Below are 20,414 nucleotides of genomic sequence, written 5' to 3' on the forward strand. Positions count from 1 at the left end.
CCTTCATCATAAGGTGCAGCGAACTACGGATCATGGTATCCATTTCCAGATTAGACGCCACAATAGTACATTTAAAGTTTGGCATAAAACACTCATTCTAAGTCAACAGGCTATAACTTTTTGCCCATTAAAACAAGTAAAAAATCTAGTGATTTAACATTAACAAAAAATGTGTACTCAATATTTTCATTTGAAATTCGTTAATTATAATATTTTTATAAATAACAAAAAAACAGCTGTTTATTGCTGAATTTACATTTAAAAATAAATCAAAGTTTAAAAATAATTCAAATACTTAAAATGTTTGAAATGTTAAAATTTACATTTTTTTTTTTAATTTTGTTTTTTACTCTTGACCGGTGTTGTCCGGGTAATAAGAAAAAAAATGAAAATTTAGATTTTTTTTTTTTTTATATATACGAGTTTTAAAATTCCATTTTAGTATTCAATAATTTTATCTTTTTATTACAATAAAAAATAATATAATTCATAGTAAATAAAAAATAATTCGGTTCGTAATTACGTAAACCAAAATTTCAGTTTTGTTCGATAATTTGATTAATAGTTTTTAAATTAAGTTTTGTTTTTATAGACAAGATTTGAAATCAAATTTAAATTTTATAATTTATATATTTTTTTTATCTGGATTTATTTACACATTTTGGTAAATGTTTATACAAAGATGACAGAAATCTGGATTTTCATTAAAACAACAATTAAATAAAAAATTCTTACTAAGTTTGTTTTAGTATTTTTTTTTTTTAATTATTTTTTTTTATTAATAAAAACAGTAAGAAATACGGAATTTCATAATTTATCATTTCTAAATGAATGAAATTTTGATTCATTTTTTATGAATAGATAAATGAGGAAGATGATTTTTTTTGTAAATATTTTTCGAAAAAAAACATTTTTATTCAGAAATATGAGGAGAATAAAAAATATTCACTGATTTGTGTTTCAAAAACGAGAAAAAAAAAATGTCGATTTGCTTCGACGATTTTGTGGCGTGTTTTATTCGAATGCGACATAAATTATGTTGAAAAGCATGAAAATAAACAACATGACTCATCCGAATTCATGTCCAATCTGTTTTGTTATTATTCAGCAATTAATTATTATGAAGAAATCTAATTATTTCGTTTATTTTAATCAAAATTAATCTGTTTAAAAAATAAATCGCTGAAAATACGAGGTCATTTTGTTTTTAATTTCTTCTTTCAATCTTTCAACAAAATGAACGAGAAAGTTTTTTTTGAAAAAAAAAAAAAAAAAAAAAATGGAAAGAAATTAAAAATATTGTAAAGTTGAAAAAAGTTGACTAAAAAACAATAAAATTGTAAAAATACGATTTTTTTTCATTATTTAAAAAAATAAACTAAAACTTCTTTGACGAATAAAATATTTTCATTGTTTTTTTTTTTAGTAAAATTAAAATTAACACAAAAAACAAAATGATTTTTGGTGCAATTGTAGTAAAACGAAACCAAATTTAAAAACAAGGAAATTGCAGATTTTAATTTTTTTTTTTTTTAAATCACGTACGTTTTTTGGTATTATTATACAAACACCGTGACAGCGTTAGGGTTAGGGTTAGGGTTAGGGTTTAGGGTTAGGGTTAAGGTTAGGGTTAGGGTTAGGGTTAATTCGCTGTCACGGTGTTTGTATAAATTTACCCGTTTTTTTATGATGCCAACTTTTGTTTTCTTAAAAATATGGCATTCTTTAAAAATTTCATTTAAAATTGATTTTTTTTTTCTAACTTTAATATTAGAAAAAACAAGTGAGGCAGAAGAAAATAGTAAGCATTTTAAAATAAAATAAAAATCCAAATTTAAAAATTAGTAAAATATGTATAAAAAAAATCGATATTAAAATCGATAAACGTTATTGATGACGTCAATTATTGTAATGGAAATACAATTTTAAAATTAATCAACTTTGTGATCGATTTACGTTAACATTTTGGTACTTTTTTTTTAGAAAACAATTAACATTTGGAGAAAAGCGCTTTTTATTAAATTGTGTACTTTTACCTAACATTTTAAAAACAACAGCATAAAAATCGAAGTCAACTTGAAAATCTTATATTGATATAAACATTTTTTTCGACAGATCGATTTTTAAAAATGTTTAAGCAAAAACAATATTACGCACTTAATTGACATGCCGATCCAAAAATTACGGAAAATCATCGAGTAAAAATGTATTTTTTAGTTAAAAGTAACTTTTATGGAAAACAGACGTTAAAGTAGGAAGTAGGCGTCTATACGCAGGGGACATAACTCTGAAATTAATATTTTAAGTTACTGGTGTCATGGCTGCAATATTTGTTTTCTATAGCAATAGACTTTTTGGTACTTCTACAATTTATCGCCGAAAATGGGGACGCCATTTTTTTTCGAGCACCTGTCATTAAAATCAGAGGGAGAAATCAGTATTTTAAACTATGACCGCAGGGAAATAACAAAAAAAAATTACAAGATTGTTTTATTAAAATTATATTTTCTTACGCAAACTTTTCAATAAAAGTCTTTACAATTATATTTTGATACAATAAATATTTTGGTTTTAAAATGGCGTTCGCCCGGTTTAAATAATTATGAATATATCATTTTCAATAAAAATATACGTTTCATGAAAAACTTTCCCGTTTTCATTAATTAAATCGAAACATTTCCAATTAAACAATTGACAATTATGAATGTTCTCTTTCACTTTCTTTTTTTACTTTTTTGATAGTTCTTTCCGGAAGTAATTATCTAGTTTATTTTTATTTTTTATTTATTTCCTACTTCGGCCATAGTTTTATCAAATGAGTTCTCCCTGATTCTAATTACAGGTGCCCGGGAAAAAAATGAAGTCTCCAATTTCGGCGATAAACTGTACCAACTTTTTATTTACTAAAAAACACAATAGCAATTGTTCTATTCGATAAATTTTCGTAATTTTTGGATATATTACTGTTTTCGACATGACAATTAAATACGTAATATAGTCTTCGCTTAAAACTTAATTGCCTTGTCGCAGTAATGAACATATCCAAAATTACGAAAAACGATCAGGTAGAAAATTAATGAAAATAGTTTTCGAAAACAACGAAAATTGATAAATTGGTCCAAGATTTTCAAAGTTATCAGAAAATAATTACCGCCCTTGTTTACACATTCGAACTCTCCTGTTCGTTTTTTTTAAGTAACACAATTTTTGCTAATTATCTTCGAAAACTATTTTTATCTGTTTTTCGTAATTTTTGGATATGTTCACTCACTACTGCGAAATAAGTAGATACTATTGGTTTTACTGGAAATTCAATATTTCGATTTTTTAATTTCGTTCTAATAACGAAGAAGCCCCGATTTTTTTTTTTTTTTTTTTTTTGCTTCAATTTCGAAGGATTACGTAGTAATTCGGAGTTTTGTTTGTTTTAGAAAAACATTTCTATGGTTTATTGTTTACAAATCTATCGAAATGCATTCTGATTGATTTAATTTCTTTTTAAGCTTCGCTTTATTATGTTATTTAATATTGTTTGTTTTTTTTATACTCGATTAATAGTGGAAAAAAAAAATGAAAATAACGTTCAAATAGACATAATAGAAGAACATACGGTGTAATCACGAGAAGTTGTCACGCCATCGTATAAATTGCGTTTGTAAAATATGAAAAAAAAAAAATCGCAATTTGCAAAAATAAAAAGGAAATTTATTTATTTAGATACTTCTACAGTTTATGGGCCGTGCTGAAATAACGTTATTAGAAATTAAGGTGCTAATGCAGAGAGTGATCCGCCGCGCTATTTTTTAAATCGTATTTCCACGTTTAATTAAAGTTTTAGGATATATTTTTTATTCAATTGTAAGGTTAAAAGTACAGAATATGTACAAAACACCCTCCCCATGTTAAGAATGGCTTTTTAAATAATAACGTTATTATTTCAGCACGCACTCTCTGCATGAGTACAGAAATTAAAATAATTAAAAAGAAAACTTATGAATAGATGTTAATTGGTTTGTTTTATAATCCAGAGATTCGAAAAAGTGGTAAAAAAATTTGAAATACATAAATAAATGTTACCAAAGGCAAGATAAGTTACTCTTCTACCTAGCTGGATAGGATTTTAATGTTTTGTTTTTTTTTGTTTGTTTTTTTTTAATTTTTAACAGAATGTAAAATGCTTATTCGGCTCGAAAAAAAAAAGGCAATAATAACGATAACAAGAGATGAAAATGATATTTCAAACATTTGAAATTGATTTTAAATCATTTACATTTAGAGGATAGTAAATAACTTGTGGCAGAAAATTAACAAAATGTCAAGTATTATAGTTCAATTGTGCTTATAACCTCCCAAAACACCAAACAAAAACGAGGCATTTTTTTTTCCGGTAAAGGTTGACTGCGACTTACCCAAAATACAAAGTTGAAAACCATAAGAAGGGTCTTCATGAAGGTAACAACGGGGGCCAATACCAGGGTCGATTGGATTCTGTTTTTCGACATTGTTGTTTCCTACGAAGAAAAGATGATTGGTACGACAGCAACGAAAAAGAGAATATTGTGTAGTAAGTGCACAAAATGCAAAGCTAAAAATAAAAAAAAAGGTGTCGATTAAGAATGAGCAGCGGAGGCGGCTGCTAAAATGGATGTCGATCCGACGACGATGGCGGAACGAAAGAAGAAAAATGGAAGGAAGAAAGACAGAGAAGCGTTGAAGAGGGAGGAGGAGAACGAGGAGGAAAGCGTTAAAGACTGGGGGTGGGGGGAAGAAGCAGACGGAGATGGAGGAAGAGGGGGAAGAAGTGTTTGCACATGCGCAGAACAACTTTCACATTTTCTTGTCCACTTGTTGATTTTTTTTAATCTTTTTTTTTTTTTTTTTTACAAAGGCATCACCACATTATCAAGGCCCAGAGGCCACTCAAGGATAAGGGTTAAAGAGTGTACAGTAGAAGTTGGTCAATATAGTAATCATTAGTAATGAAAATTTGGTAAATTTAATAACTTATATGGAACGGCTCATCAAGAACTTATTTACTTTAGACTTGAACAAAACCATATTGTAGTCAGCCGGAAAGCAGGAAAACGGAAGACAATTCCACAGGCGTGCAGTTCTAAGAAAGAAGCTTTGTTCATGGAATCTACGTTTAGGTTTAGGCACAGATAAAGAGTGGGGGAAATTATTGATAGTGTTTACAGCTAGACGAGTGTTTCTTGTGAAAGTTTGGCGAGGGGGGATCATAGATTGAAGCTCAGTTGAACACTTTCCATGAAAATAACGATACATCAGAGACAAACTCGCAACATCTCTTCTGTGAGATAGAGGTTGCAAGGAGGAGAAAAGGACATCTCCTACGAGGCTACGAAGTCTATTTTGAACTCTATCAAGGCAGGACAAGTTCTTTCTAGCAGCTCCTGCCCAGATGTGGCAACAGTATTCCATCCTTGGACGTACCTGGCTCTTATATAGATAGAGAATAGCATCAGCAGTGAGATATCTACTGGATCGATAGAAAGATCCCACCATTTTTCCAGCGGCCTTGGCAACAGATTTGATATACGTGTTCCATTTAAGATCAGGAGTAATGGTCAAGCCCAGAAGCTTGTCAAAACTTGAGGCCTCCTGAAGACGAGAGCCATTCATTTCAATTGATGACAAATGTGGATCAGAATGTTGATGATGTAAAGAGAGAAGCTTGGTTTTAGATGCATTAAAAGTAACCAGCCACTCCTTTCCCCATTGTACTACGTGCTCAAGATCAGAGGAGAGAGAATTGGAGAGAACTTGCTCGTTTACTGTCTTAGATGTGGTACCATAAATGGTAGTGTCGTCAGCATAAATGTCTACAAATGATGTAAGGATATGATTTGGAAGATCATTAATGTAGATCAGGAAAAGAGTTGGGCCCAGGATGGATCCCTGAGGGACACCGGCATTAATATTGTGAGCTTCTGATTTTTGCCCCTCAACTACTACTCTTATGAATCTATCAGAAAGAAATGATTTAATAATTGAGAAGACTTTTCCAGCTATACCATAGCTAGCGATCTTATGAAGTAAACCTTTATGCCATACCCTATCAAAGGCTTTAGATATGTCAAGAGCAATTGCCCTAGAAAGATTGCCACCGTCGAGAGATTTGCTAATCCTATGCGATATAACTGTAAGGACATCTGCTGTAGATCTAGCAGAACGGAAACCATATTGAGTGTCACTAAGAAGGTTATTTTTGTTGAGATGTTTGATTACTTCTGTATTTAATACAGATTCTAGCAACTTACTCATGACGCACAGGAGACTTATTGGCCTGTACTGAGAGGGGGATGAGCGATCACCTGAATTCTTAAATACAGGGCATACTGATGAGATTTTCCAGGGAGATGGGAAACTATTCTCCTTAAGACAACGTTTAAACAGTTTTGTAAGTATGGGCGCTAGTTCAGGTTGAAGTTTTTTGAGTACTATAATTGGAATACCATCAGGGCCAGTTGCTTTACTGGAATCAAGGTTTTTGATTAGCTTGGCAACATCACGTACAGATATACGTATATCACATAGCGTGTTTTCTGATACAAGAGGAAATATTGGGGGTTGGCGGTCTTGGTCGCAAAGGGTAGAATTAGCTGCAAAGTTCTTGACAAAGAGTTTGGCTTTGTCTGATGCTGACGAGATTACCTCAGATCCATTGATAATAGTTGGGATGGAGCACACGCTTCTGTTCAGGATTCTGTTTGCTATTTGCCAAAACTGGTGGGAACCAAGCCGCTGCTCAGCTACTTTGGACTTAACAGATTGAGCATACAACTCTCTTGCGTTCCTTATTACTTTCTTACAATGGTTGCTGGCAGTCCTGAAAACGGCTTTAGTTTCCATACATCTATTACGTTTGAAGCAGTGGAAAAAGTGATTTCTGTGCGCAATGGCAGCAGCACATTCTGGAGAGAACCATGGCTGGCTGTTAGGTTTTTGCTGAAACTTTTTAGAGGGTATGAAATGGTCAATACCTACAATTAACCATTCAGTTAGGTCTAATACTATAGAGGACACATCCTTTTTAAACATGGAATGCAGAGGTAGATCAGATATAAATGTACGGAAGCTATCCCAGTCAGCCTTAGTGTATCGATATACTGTACGATGAAGAGGTACGTCTGGGGACTTATTACATTTCATTTTTATCTTAATTGATACAACAGAGTGGTCGGAAGATCCAAGAGGCGACAGAACAGAAACTGAACATAGTTCAGGGCAAGTTGTGAGAAAAAGGTCTAGTAGGCTCGCATACTGGCCGTCATTATCGGGCACACGGGTAGGTTCCTGAACAATCTGAGTGAGGTCATAGGCAATGACCATTCCCAGGAATCGCCGGAGCGATTTAGAGTTTGTTGGCTCTGGAAAATTTTTTATATCTTCCACTTTCTGTGCCGTTGGTGTAAGTCCTTCAGCACTTACATTGTAGCCCAGAAATTCAATGTTATCTCTGAAAAATTGGCACTTGTCAACAGAGATTTTAAGGTTGTTCTCTTCAAGAAGTGAGAGAACTTTTCCAAGGTCATGGTGGTGTTGTTCCTCAGACTCTGAAAACACCAGGATGTCATCGATGTATACGAAAACGCAGCCCACCTCCCTGAGTATGCTGTCCATAAATCTTTGGAAGGTTGAACTGCTATTTCGCAACCCGAAAGGCATAAATACATATTCAAAAAGGCCAAATGGTGTTATCACGGCAGTTTTTTCAATATCAGCCTTCTGAATGGGGATTTGATGATATGCTTGTAACAAATCAATCTTTGAGAATACTCTCTTTTTAAAAAGCTTGGCTCCGAGGCTGTTAATGTTTGGGATTGGGTATCTGTCTGGTCTTGTCAGGTGGTTCAGGTATCTGAAGTCACCACACACTCTCCATTTTCCGGGGGTTGATTTCGGAACTAGGTGTATTGGTGAGGACCATGGGGATTTTGATGGTCTTATTATTCCAGCCTTTAAGAGTTCTGTGAATTCTTGTTTTGCCACCTCATATTTCTCTTCGGACAGCTGTCGGACCTTGGCATAAGTTGGGGCACTATCTCCAGTGTCTATGACATGGGTTACTCTTGTGTTAGATGCTGGACGTTGCTCTGTGCGTGGAGTGGTAAGCTTGGGGAATTTTTGGAGGAGAGACTGCATCGTTCCTGGTAGACTGTCATGGTTGTTTACCGTTATATTTTGTACCTGGGCTGTGACCCGTCCACCTTGTACATATCGGCGTGTTGTCTCATCCACCAGTTTACCATCGCTGCAATTCAAGATGAGACCGTAGTGCCGAAGAAAGTCTGCACCTAAAAGGGGGTTGACAGTGTCTGCGATCACAACTGTCCAAGGGTATGAACGGCGTAAACCTGGAATAATAATGTCCACTTGTATTTCCCCAAAGCATTTTATGGCATCTCCATTGGCCGATGACAAACGTACAGGTGTGGAATTGATGGTTATATCAGGTGCCAGACTGTGTGGTAGTATTGTAACAGAGGCACCTGTATCTATAATGAAGTTTACTATATTTTGTCCGATTTTGGTGGCAACCTCAAATAGTTGCGAGTTGTCGGTTGCTGTTCCAACTCGCATTATAAGTTTCCCGAAGTTTGGTTAGGTTGCCTGACGGATGATGATGGTCTTGATGTAGGTATTATTTTGCAGTTCGATTTTTGTGGCCATCTGCACCATGGTTTGCAGGTCCTCGATTTTTCCGCAAAGTACAAGTGCCCACGACAGATTTGGGGTTTCTGGTCCTCATAAAAGGGTCGTACATTACTGTGTGTTCTTGTAGCAATGTTGGTGGAAGCTAAATTTCCGTTGGCTCTTGGTGGTGGTGCGGTAACATTGTGCACATACTTGGGTCTCAGAAAAGGAACTATTTCATCCGCCAATGTACCCAATTCATATACAGAGGCATTTTTTACCGCTGCTATAACCGGGGTTATTTCGGTGGGAAGTGCTTGAATAAATTTGTGGCGCACAAGTTCCTCTCTCACACCTACTTTACTAGCTGTCGCCATCAGTTGCTGTAAATATGTGGACGGCTTTCCTGTCATAGCTGTGGTGCCAATAAGTCTGTTGAACAACTCAGGTTTTGATTGTTCATGCATATTTATCACAGCCTCTCTCAGTTGTGTATAACTTCTAGAAGCAATGATGGTGGTGGGTAGGTTTGAAATCAAATCAGGGGGAAGATTTGAGAGGACATGATAGAATCGTGTGGTCTCGTTGGATATGTTCCTCAGTTCGAATTGGGCTTCGCATATGGCGAACCACCCGTCCACAGCGGCATGCATGAATCCCGGTATCTTTACAGAGACTGCTGACACAGTATCCTCCATTTCGAAATTTGTGGGTTAAGCGTTTGGTGGTTGACAAAAATGTTTAATTTCTTAGCGGATTGCTGTTCGTCCTGTTGATATAGTTATACTTTTTTTCTTTTTTTTTTTTTTTTTTTAAAAGGTTGGGAACCCGGAGGTTTATTTGGTTAATGACGGTCTTAATTAGAGCTGGTAGGATGTTTGTAGGTGTGTGTGCATGCCTCGTTCAACCTCATCCATTTCATTTAAATAAAGGGGTCACCATATTTGTAGGGGACTAGGATATATAAATACCCCAATCCCGTTACAAGAGAATAATGAAACGAATGAGGAATTGAAGGAAACAAAGGCTCAGTTAATGGATAAGATAAACGTTGTTTATTTGCTATTGAAAGAAATGAATGTTTTAGTTATGATGTGTCCGAGCGTATGTAACCAATGCTCGTTGCAGGACTGGTGTTGTAGCAAAAAGGAGGAGATGTGTTTTCACCTCAAGTTCGGGTTACTATTGCTTGTTCCCGCGAGGGAAAAGAAACAAATGTTGTAGGAAAATTGAGAATGGTAGTTCAGCTTGTGTATGCATTGATCAGGAGTGACTTTTGTAGGGTATTATAATTAAACAAAGCGTACTTATCTTTTCAGACGACGGGGGGGGGTAAGTGGCGGCCAGTCGTGCTACTTCGGTGATATGTATCAGGCTTTTAACTGGAGAGCGACGACTACATTTATCAACCTAGCAGCGCGGCGTTTTTTCCTCCTGTATTTTCTTCTTCTTTTTTTGTAGGTCCGATGGAAGAATGTCCGTGCGTTCACTGACACAGCTCGGCGAAACTCTTTCCTTCTTTTTTTTTCTTCTTTCTGGCCCCCTCCTTTTATAGTCGTAAACCGGCTCCCAGCGACTGTCATATTTTAGGCCTTTATTTTCGGCGGGGAGCTCTGCCATTGGTTCATAATTCTTTTTATGGTTTCTTATTTTTCTTTTTCCAAACGGAAGCGATGCGTGGAGCCATGTGCAAACGAAGATTTTTTTACTTTGTCTCTTATGCTGGAGACGTTAGCATCCGGTTGGCATGTTCCCACAGGTATTGAGATTTGGTAAAATCTATGTGATCGGTTTTGGCCAGAAATTTGGCTGTTAGGGGGTCAATGTTCAACGATTTGACCCTTGAGAATTCTACCAAACTCCTCCGCCAATTTGTGGTCTAAACATTTTAAATTTTAGATATGGGTTCCTTGGACATGGATTTAACTTAATAACTTGATTTGAGCCCAAAACAATAAATTTTAAGGGGTCATAATAGGGGTCGAAGTTAAAAAGAATTGACTGCTTTTTTTTTTTTTTTTGCTGAACATACACCTCCAAAACCCCGGGCAACACCAGGCTGAAATGCTAGTATATCTCTCTATCTATATATCTATAAAAGTGAACATGTCTGTGTGTGTGTGTGTGTGTGTGTGTGTGTGTGTGTGTGTGTGTGTGTGTGTGTGTGTATGTGTGTGTGTGTGTGTGTGTGTGTACATTTCCCTATGCAATAACTCTGTCAATTTTTAGTCTACAGACTCGAAATTTGATATACAAGGTACGGAGATTTGGGAAAATCAATGTGATCGGTTTGGGGCCAGAAATTTTGCGATTAAGGGGTCAAAGTTCAACGATTTGACCTTTGAGAACTCTACCAAACTCCTCCGAGAATTTTGGGTCTAAACACTTGAAATTTTAGATATAGGTTTCTAAGACATGGATCTAACTTAATAACTAGAGTTTAGCCCGAAACAATAAATTTTAAGGGGTCATAATAGGGGTCAAAGTTAAAAAAAAATTTGACATCTGCGGTCTCTACCAAATTACTCAGACAATTTCTGGTCTAAACATTTGAAATTTTACATAAAGGGTATTCAGAGATAGGGTAAGCTTTTTAATCGGTTTTGGTCCAAAATGTTTAGTTACCAATATATAAATGTATGTATGTATGTATGTTTGCATGTCTGCCTAAAACTTTTGACAGAGGCGACGGATTTTTACAAGATCAGTATCGTTTTAAAGTTTGACCTTTCAGACGACAAATATCGAAAAATTATAATAATAATAATAATAATAATAATAACAATAATAATAATAATAATAATAATAATAATAATAATAAAGAAACACAAGTGTATCTAATTTTAACAATAAAACTGTTACGGAGAGCTGAGAGGCAGTGAGAAGATGCCAATTGATCATACAACGAATATAATAGACACAACGCAAAGAAGTAACGGCAATAGCAAAGATGGATGATCGGTTAAAGACGACGTGCATCGTGTTTTATTGTTCACCAAAAGAAGGTAAAATATGCGTCAAAAAGTGAAAAATGGGCGTCTCATGAGGTTGTGATTCTTGGGTTCCTGAGATAAGGACTGGTAGCTGGACATCAGTGGGCACTGGAGCTTGGAGTCAGATGTCAGTGGCCACTGGTAACGAGCAGCCGGACGTCAGTGGACACTGGAACAGGTAGTCGGACGTCAGTGGACACTGGAGCTTGGAGTCAGATGTCAGTGGCCACTGGTAACGAGCAGCCGGACGTCAGTGGACACTGGAGCTTGGAGTCAGATGTCAGTGGCCACTGGTAACGAGCAGCCGGACGTCAGTGGACACTGGAACAGGTAGTCGGACGTCAGTGGACACTGGAGCTTGGAGTCAGATGTCAGTGGCCACTAGTAACGAGCAGCCGGACGTCAGTGGACACTGGAGCTTGGAGTCAGATGTCAGTGGCCACTGGTAACGAGCAGCCGGACGTCAGTAGACACTGGAACAGGTAGTCGGACGTCAGTGGACACTGGAGCTTGGAGTCAGATGTCAGTGGCCACTGGTAACGAGCAGCCGGACGTCAGTGGACACTGAAACAGATAGTCGGACGTCAGTGGACACTGGAGCTTGGAGTCAGATGTCAGTGGCCACTGTTAACGAGCAGCCGGACGTTAGTGGACACTGAAACAGGTAGTCGGACATCAGTGGACATTGGAGCTGGTAGTCAGACGTCAATGGGTACTGGTAACGAACAGCCGGACGTCAGTGGACACTGGAACAGGTAGTCAGTTGTTGGAAGCACTGGAGCTACAGGAGTGAACTGGAGCGTTTGACAGATTACAATTAATTAGGGTAAAAAATAACAGTTAAAATATTTTATCTCAAACTACCACGGATGCAAGTGAACATTCAACAATTGGAATATTATCACAAGAACACCCAATTCATTTATTAAGACTAACGAACATTGAATTTAATTATTCAAATATAAAGGAAGTTTTCCCTGTTTTTTTTTTTGTTTTTTTTTATTACATTTTCACCCCAAACAATGCAAATTGCCACTTTGGTGTAGGGGGCTACTATCAGGGGCAACAACTACTGGGGTACTATGTAGGGATTTGGGCAGCAAGGTGTCGGTTCACGTTACACTTGAACTTCTGCACGTCAGTACTGTTGGGGAAGCAGGGACCTGGAATGGAATTCCAGAGTCTTGCGGTTCTGGGGAAGAAACTATTGGAGTAAAAAGATCTTTTACATCTAGGGATCTCTACAGTGTGGGGGTGGGATTTAGTAGCCTGTCGGGTTTGTTGAGGGTGCTCGCGTCGTGGGGGCACAAGTGATTGCAGTTCGTCAGAGCATTCACCACTAAAATACTTGTAGAAAAGGCAGAGGGATGCAACATTTCGTCGATGGGACAGAGGCTGAAGCTTAGATGCCAGTTCAGGGCCTATCAGGTTTGCGACTCTCTTTTGAACCTTGTCAAGGAGCGAGAGACTAGTAGCAGATGCACCAGCCCAGATGTGGCAGCAATACTCCATACATGGCGAATGGTGGCCTTATAGAGGTACAGGATACTTTCGGGTGTTAGTAGTTTTCTAGCACGGTAGAGAGAGCCTACCTTTCTTGCAGCGGCCCTGGCAATGCCTTCAATGTAATTGTTCCAACTCATGTTTCCTGTGAACGTTAGGCCAAGGAGTTTGAAAGATGGACTCTCAGATAAAGAGTCGTTGGCCATTGCTATGGGTGGTAGAGAGGGTTTCTTGTAATTATTGAATGAGACTAGTTTAGACTTGGCAGCATTGAACGCGACCAACCACTTTTGTCCCCATTCCACTACAGATTGGAGGTCTTCCTCTAGTGTTTCTGCCATTTCTTTAGAAATGTGTTCATTCGTCTTCCTGTCGTGTCTGCCATAGAGTGTAGTGTCATCAGCATATATACCCATCTCAGAGGCAATGTTGTCGGGGAGGTCATTTATGAATATCAGGAACAATAGAGGTCCAAGGATAGAACCCTGGGGCACTCCCGCATTTATATCATATTGTTTAGATGTGCGACCGTCGAGGACTACCTGGATTTTTCTCTTATCTAAGAAGGATTTAATTATGTTAAGTATTCTACCAGTGATACCGTATGATCTGATTTTACTGAGGAGACCCTCATGCCATACCCTGTCAAAAGCCTTAGATATATCTAGAGCTACCGCTCTGCCTTCCCCCGCTTTATCCAGTGAATGGTATATACGTTCAGAGATCACAGTGAGGATGTCTGCTGTGGAACGGGCTTGTCTAAATCCATATTGTTTGTCAGTCAGTAGTTTAGCATCTGTAAGATGATGGACTAGAGCATGGTTAATTATGGTCTCAAATATTTTGGCAAAAAGTGGGAGGAGGCTAATGGGGCGATAATTTGATGGGTCTGTCCTTTCGCCAGAATTCTTGAATACTGGTACAACAGAAGCAGTTTTCGAACAGCCCGGAAAGCAAGCTTCATTAAGGCATTTGTTGTAGACTTTGGAGAGAACTGGAGCTACTTCGGCTGAGCACTTTTTTAATAGCACAGCTGGGATAAGATCGGGTCCACATGCTTTTGAGGTGTCAAGGTTTTTTATGATAGCATGCACCTGAGCAGGGGTGGTTTTCAGATCGTCTAGTGTGGTGTCTGTCCGCATAGGAAAGTCAGGTAGGGGGTGGTTGGAAGGGTCCAGTGTGGAGTTTGAGGCAAACCGACTGGCAAGCATGTTAGCCTTGTCGGTTGCTGAGGAGACAACCTCGTGATTGTTGGTTAGTGGGGGAATTGTTGATTGCCCATTATTTACTACACTGTTGTAGATTTTCCAGAAGTCTCGAGTTCCTAGTTTTTGTGCTTCAATGCGCTTTTTAGTGGTTTCCGTAAATTCTCTCTTAGCTGTCGCTATTTCTTTCTTAACGTTATTTCTAGCTTCTATATACTTCAGTCTGTTTGAACTGGACTTATGTCGGTTAAACCTACGGTATGCATGCTGCTTTTGAGTAATGGCAGTTGCACAAGTCGACGTAAACCATTGGGGAGAGTGGGGCTTACTATAAAATTTCCGCATGGGAACATGCGCTTCGATTGCAGTTTTGAACCAGTCAGTGGTCTCGTTTGCACATTGTTCAGCAGGGAGAGAGAAAATATTTTTCCATGGAGCATCTCTAATTAGTTCCCTGATGGCTTCCCAGTCAGCCTTATTATAATATCTCATTGTTTTGAGCACTGGCTCTTCAGTTTTGGGTCTAGAGTTTAGGGCGATTTCAACCATTATCACTGCATGATCAGCGTTCCCGAGTGGGCTGTGGGCCTTCGTTATGCAGTCATCGGGAACTGTGGTCAAAAACAGATCTAGAAGTGATGCGTGTTGTTCTTCCTGGTCAGGGAAACGGGTTGGAAACGTAACAATTTGTGATAGGGAGTGAGATATAGCGAAGCTATGGGTTGTGCTGCCCGCTGCATCTGTGTGAGTAGAGAATCCAAGCCAGTTTTTGTGGTGGACATTAAAGTCACCAAACATATGTATTTGTGCGCTAGTGTCGAGGGACAGTGCCGTGTCTATGCTGTCAGATACTTTGTTTATTATGGAGCAGTCCTGAGTCGAGGGAGAGCGGTAGAGAAAATAATAGTAGCTAATATTGTGTTGCACGTTTAGTCTAAAGCACATAAAGGCTTGATCATCTGTTTCTAGGTTTGTTTCTCTAGTCAAGGGAAGGGTATTACGAATGTAAACTCCAAGTCCGTGCATATGTCTGTCAAAGTCCTTACGGCAGAGTGGGAGATATCCAGGCATGTTAAAGTGGTTAGAGGGAATGGAGGAGTGTAGGTTAGTCTCACTTAGTGCTAAGATATCCGGGGTATTTGTTAAGAGAAATGCTTCAACATCAGCTAAGTTAGTTCTAAGCCCACGGATATTTGTGAATGAGAGCCTCAAGGGAGGAGGCAAGTTGAATTTGTTTGTCCCTAATCCTGGTTTAAGCTTATTTTTAGATTGTACTGTCGTCATATTTTTTTTTTAAGAGTTTCGGTAAGGGGGAGCTAAACAAAAGGTTATGCGGAGCTTCAGACATGCATCAAAAGTAGACCATCAGCTGACCTTTCTCCAATTAGGATTGTGGCCTCAGGAAAGCCCACTGGGGATAAGTGCAGGGTCCCTTTCCATGCGCGTCATGGCACTGCAAACAACCCGATATTATTCAACTGTTGATGGAGCAGCTGCTCTAAGCGCTACCAAAAAGTTAGGGCTCCTGTACTACCAGTCGGGAACAGCAGCCAGGAACTGTCAATCCGGTACCCTCAACCCTTTAGAAGAAGGTCAACCCAATCTAATCGCTCAGGCATATCTTATACTCAAGCACTCCCAAATGTCCAGTTTTAGGGGTGGGGCGTGCTGGGAATGGGGAAGAACGGCGTTCATTGCCCTAGCCAGGAAACAAGATCTACCGCTGGGTGTTTCTGTCGAATCACTGAGATAGTGTCTCTGCGCTTGACTAATAGGCAAAGAAGGAGTATGGAAGCCGGGCGATAGACAGAGCCTATCTACTCCTTAAGCAATTTAGGTTTGCAAACCGGTGAATTTGTTTGAGTCACCAGCTCTAGGAAGGTTGTCATCCAAGACTGAAGAGGCCTCTCTCCCCTTTGGTTTAGTTTCAGAGTTTTCCTTCTCCTAGACGGATGATCTGGGAAGACCTACTGGGTCCGTCAGCCCCGAGAGGGTTTTCTCCGCGCCTAGGTTCTAATCCAGGTATTTCTGCGACCCCGCGTTGTTAGTGTTACTGGGTTAGTTTGTGGGGGATTATATCTCTACTGATTAGTTACACTCCTCAAAGTGATTTAGGGACATGCTATTTACTTGTTAATGGATAAAGGGGGTGGGTGAAGTTCATGCAGTGTAAGCGTCTATGATTGTAAGAGGGCTTGTTAGGGAGGAGATAATGTGATTTTAGTCTTACCCTTTTTTTATTTTATTTATGTTAGCTTAGGTCTAGTATAGTGTTACAGTATGAGTAGGTATTAAGAATTGAGCTGTGCCCGAGCTATTTTAGATGATAGGAGGGTTAAGATGTAAGTGCAATATAGCATGGATAAGACAGCAAGTTTGGAGTCATGCGTAATTAGGTGAATAGATATATGGGCAGGTTTTCAGTAGGTGCGAATAGAGTTGAAGTTGTAGGTATTTTCTAGTAAGAGTCATGGGGCATTTTGCATAACAAGGAGTGTCGTTTCAATAACGTAATTAATCGTTGCAAAACTCGAGGAGACAGTTGTGTAGTGCATATCGCTTTGTTTCTGAGTACTTTGGCTGTTAAGTACCTGCCTTTGTGTGCATAGGCTGTTATTGACGATTCGAGACAATTTTTAATAATAAAAAAAAAGACTATTTTGAGAAGTGATCATAGATCATTCGAATTTATATTCAATCCAAAAAAAGAATTACACAAAGTCACAACATTGATAATACGAAGATAATAAGATTAATGGCATTTCTGAATTTTTGAGATGAGGATTAGTTATTTGTATTGGGATTCTTCGGACTACTGCTCTCATCTTGAGTGCGATTTTCACAACGTTTCGGTCGATGTACCTGCCGAACTTCTTTGGGTAGATCTTGTGGAACTCAGAAATCTGCACAGAATTTCAAACAGAACCCTTTATTTAATCTATGAGGATAGCATGCTCTCGATCCGACAGCCATGACTGGATAGAGGTCTTAAATAACCTGCAATTGTATGAAGATTAGTTATTTTTTATTTATTTTTTTACTTTTTTTTTTACAAAGAGGTCACCATTTATCAAGGGACAGAGGCCATTGGAGGATAAGGGTTAATGAGTGTACAGTAGTCAATGGGACAATATGATAGTAATCGTTAGTAGTAGAAATTTGATAAATTGGATTACTGAAGGGGACGGCTCATAAAAACTCTATATCTGTGCCTAAATCAAAACGCGGATTCCATGAACAAAGCTTCTTTCTTAGAACTGCACGCCTGTGGAACTCTGTTCCGTCTGTCTGCTTCCCACCGGACTACAACTTGGATGTCTTCAAGTCCAACGTTAACAAATTCCTAATTAACCGCCCCCTTAAGTAAACACTTCATCAAATCTCCACACTAACGTAATGTACTTGCAATAAACCTTATCCCTGAGTGGCTTCCGGGCCTTGATAAGTGGTGATCACTGTGTAAAAAAAAAAAAACTTGTTTACATTGGACCATATTGTAGTCAGCTGGAAAGCAGGAAAAGGGAACAGAGTTCCATAGGTATGCAGTTCTAATAAGTTCAATACGAGAGTCATTCATTTCAATTGATACCAGACGGAGGTCAGAGCATAAATGATATAAAGATAGAAGCTTAGTTTTAGATACATTTAAATAAACCAGCCACCCATTTCCCCATTGTACCACATGCTCAAGATCAGAGGAGAGAGAATCAGAGAGAACTTGGTTCTTTAGAGTCTTTGAAGCATTGCCATAGATGGTAGTGTCATCAATATAAATGTCTATGAATGATCTTAGGATGTGACTAGGGAGATCATTGATGTAGATCAGGGAGAGGGTTGGGCCCAGGATGCGTGATAGTATGTAACCATTACCTCCCCTTCGAGAACTCTTTAATCAACAAAGTTTAAGATATGCAACCCCTTTCATTTGGGCAGATTTACAGAAAATAAAAATGGAAGTTATAACACAACTCCTTGACTATATCAAGCATATTGTTTTTCTTCCTTCTTAACAATGAAAGAATATTACATGGTGGCAGCGGTGGTTCCCTTTGTTTTTACCCTTCTGAACTAAAATTAAACAGATGGGATGTTAAATATATACAGGCGGCATTTCAAAACACAAAATAAAACAGCACACAACATGTCACGTGATGAAACAATATACACGACAATATATTACCAACTATGAGTAAACATTGTTTTCATCATACATACCTTTCAAATGTAAAACTCTTGTCAAGAGATAAAAAATAATTGATGCTGTGGATAAAAAATATATATATATGTATAAATATATAATAATAAATTAATAAATTCACATACAGATATTTTTTTTTGTTACAGAAAGAAAAGATACATCTAAGTTTATTCTTTCATATTTAAACAAATAATAATAATAAAATAAAAACCCTGTGAATTTAATATCGTCTGGAACTAAACATTATGACAATAGCTATGAACAAACCATCTGCAGACCTAACTGAAGCATTCAGATTTTTTTCAGCAGCGTTGTAACCTTTATTTCTCAGTCAAAAATATTCCATTAGAAAAACAGGTTGACCACATTCTGTTACTGTCGGGAGAAGAAAGCCTTGAAAGGCACAACACCTGAGCATTTGAAAATGAAGCCGATAGAAGTAACCCAGAAATCATTTAATGAAAATTCAAAGAAAGATTGCCACCACGATAGAATTTCTACATTGCTCAGATTTTTATCTGCATCAATATAAACAAAAGGAATCAGACATTAAAGTGCAAATCCCGAGATATCCACGAAACAGCGGAACGACTTCTAGAGCAGGTCATATCTGAAATGAAGCATCCAGAACTTCAAAAACAACTTCTAGCAAAGGGTGATGGTTTGACACTGCAGGAAGCTATAAACTGTGGCAGGACATGAAGCTTCCATAGATCAACTAATAGAACTAAACAAACGAAAGAGCAAGAGATGCAGTGAAATACAAGCATTATAAACAATGCGAAGGCTTCCATCCAAGTGGAAAATGTCCAGCCTAGGGTACCACATGTTCAGCTTGTGGATGGAAAATTCATTAGCCAAAGTCTGCACCAACAAAAATGGGAAAGCAGCAAGGCATGTGCCAACACCCACAACATGGAAGGAAGCAAATAGTAAGCGAGGACGTCGAGCAATACAAAGGAACTAGTACAAACACCAGAAACGCAGCAACCATATGCACTCTGTAGATGTCTCTCGAAGGGACAATGAAGGGATATTTAATAAGTTTGAACAAATGTCTTTCGATTCTATCGAAAAACAAAGTGACCGGCAGGCAGAGATTTTTGCAGACCTTATAATCATACTTCCCAGCCTCCCAGGCACCTACTTTCTGAAAGCTAAAGTTGATACAGGAACCGAAGGCAATACACTTCTGTTACATACTTAATGGAAGATGTTGTAAGATGTAAGTGCAGCAGGACAGCCACTCCCTGATGCAAAAAAGACAAAGCAACTGTTTTAACAGCTTACAGGGTGAACAGAAAGTCCTTGGACCATTTTTAGTTTTAAAATTAAATATTGTTAAAATCACTTTTTCTCTTTTCGAATGAAGTAAGTATTTAGTCTAACTATTGGTCTAATTATTTTCAACAAAAATATTAAAATAATTTTGTTTAAACTTTCAGAAAAATAAGCAAACGAGAGGCCATAATTCAGCTTCATTGCGCGGGAAGGACAAACTCTGAGATTATTAAGCTCTTGAAAGTGGCTAAATCCACCGTGTACCATGTTGTGAACAGATTTAAGGAACTTTGTACATCTGAAGACCGTCCTAGGAGTGGAAGACCTCGCACTGCTCGAACAAAGAAGGTGATTAAAGCTGTCCGAGAGAGGGTAAGGAGGAACCCGAAGAGATCTGCAAGACAAATGGCTAAAGACATGAATATGAGCGTGACCTCGATTAGAACCATCGTAAAAAACGATCTCCAGTTGTCCCCCTACAATATGAGAAAGAGACAGTACCTCACACCTGCCTAAAAGCACAAGAGACTTGAAAGAGCAAAGCTTTTTCTTGGAGAACTGAAGGCTGGCACGGCA

General features: G+C 37.9%; 2 protein-coding genes across 2 annotated transcripts in view; one reads left to right on the forward strand and one right to left on the reverse strand.

Moving 5' to 3' along the window:
• Nucleotides 1-4,746, reverse strand: part of LOC145288097 (tetraspanin-7-like) — a 77,431-nt gene extending 72,685 nt beyond the window's left edge. Inside the window, exon 1 of the mRNA XM_080136153.1 lies at nucleotides 4,410-4,746. Within this exon, the coding sequence (XP_079992279.1) occupies nucleotides 4,410-4,502 (93 nt within the window). The 5' untranslated portion in view covers nucleotides 4,503-4,746. The remainder of the gene's footprint in view (nucleotides 1-4,409) is intronic.
• The window catches only part of LOC145288095 (deoxyribodipyrimidine photo-lyase-like), a 118,830-nt gene that overhangs the window by 10,714 nt on the left and 87,702 nt on the right, over nucleotides 1-20,414 (forward strand). The gene's annotated exons all lie outside the window — the stretch shown is intronic.

The sequence above is a fragment of the Euprymna scolopes genome, chromosome 11 (genome assembly GCF_053919585.1).
Source record: "Euprymna scolopes isolate OS-2025 chromosome 11, ASM5391958v1, whole genome shotgun sequence".
Taxonomy (NCBI): domain Eukaryota; kingdom Metazoa; phylum Mollusca; class Cephalopoda; order Sepiida; family Sepiolidae; genus Euprymna; species Euprymna scolopes.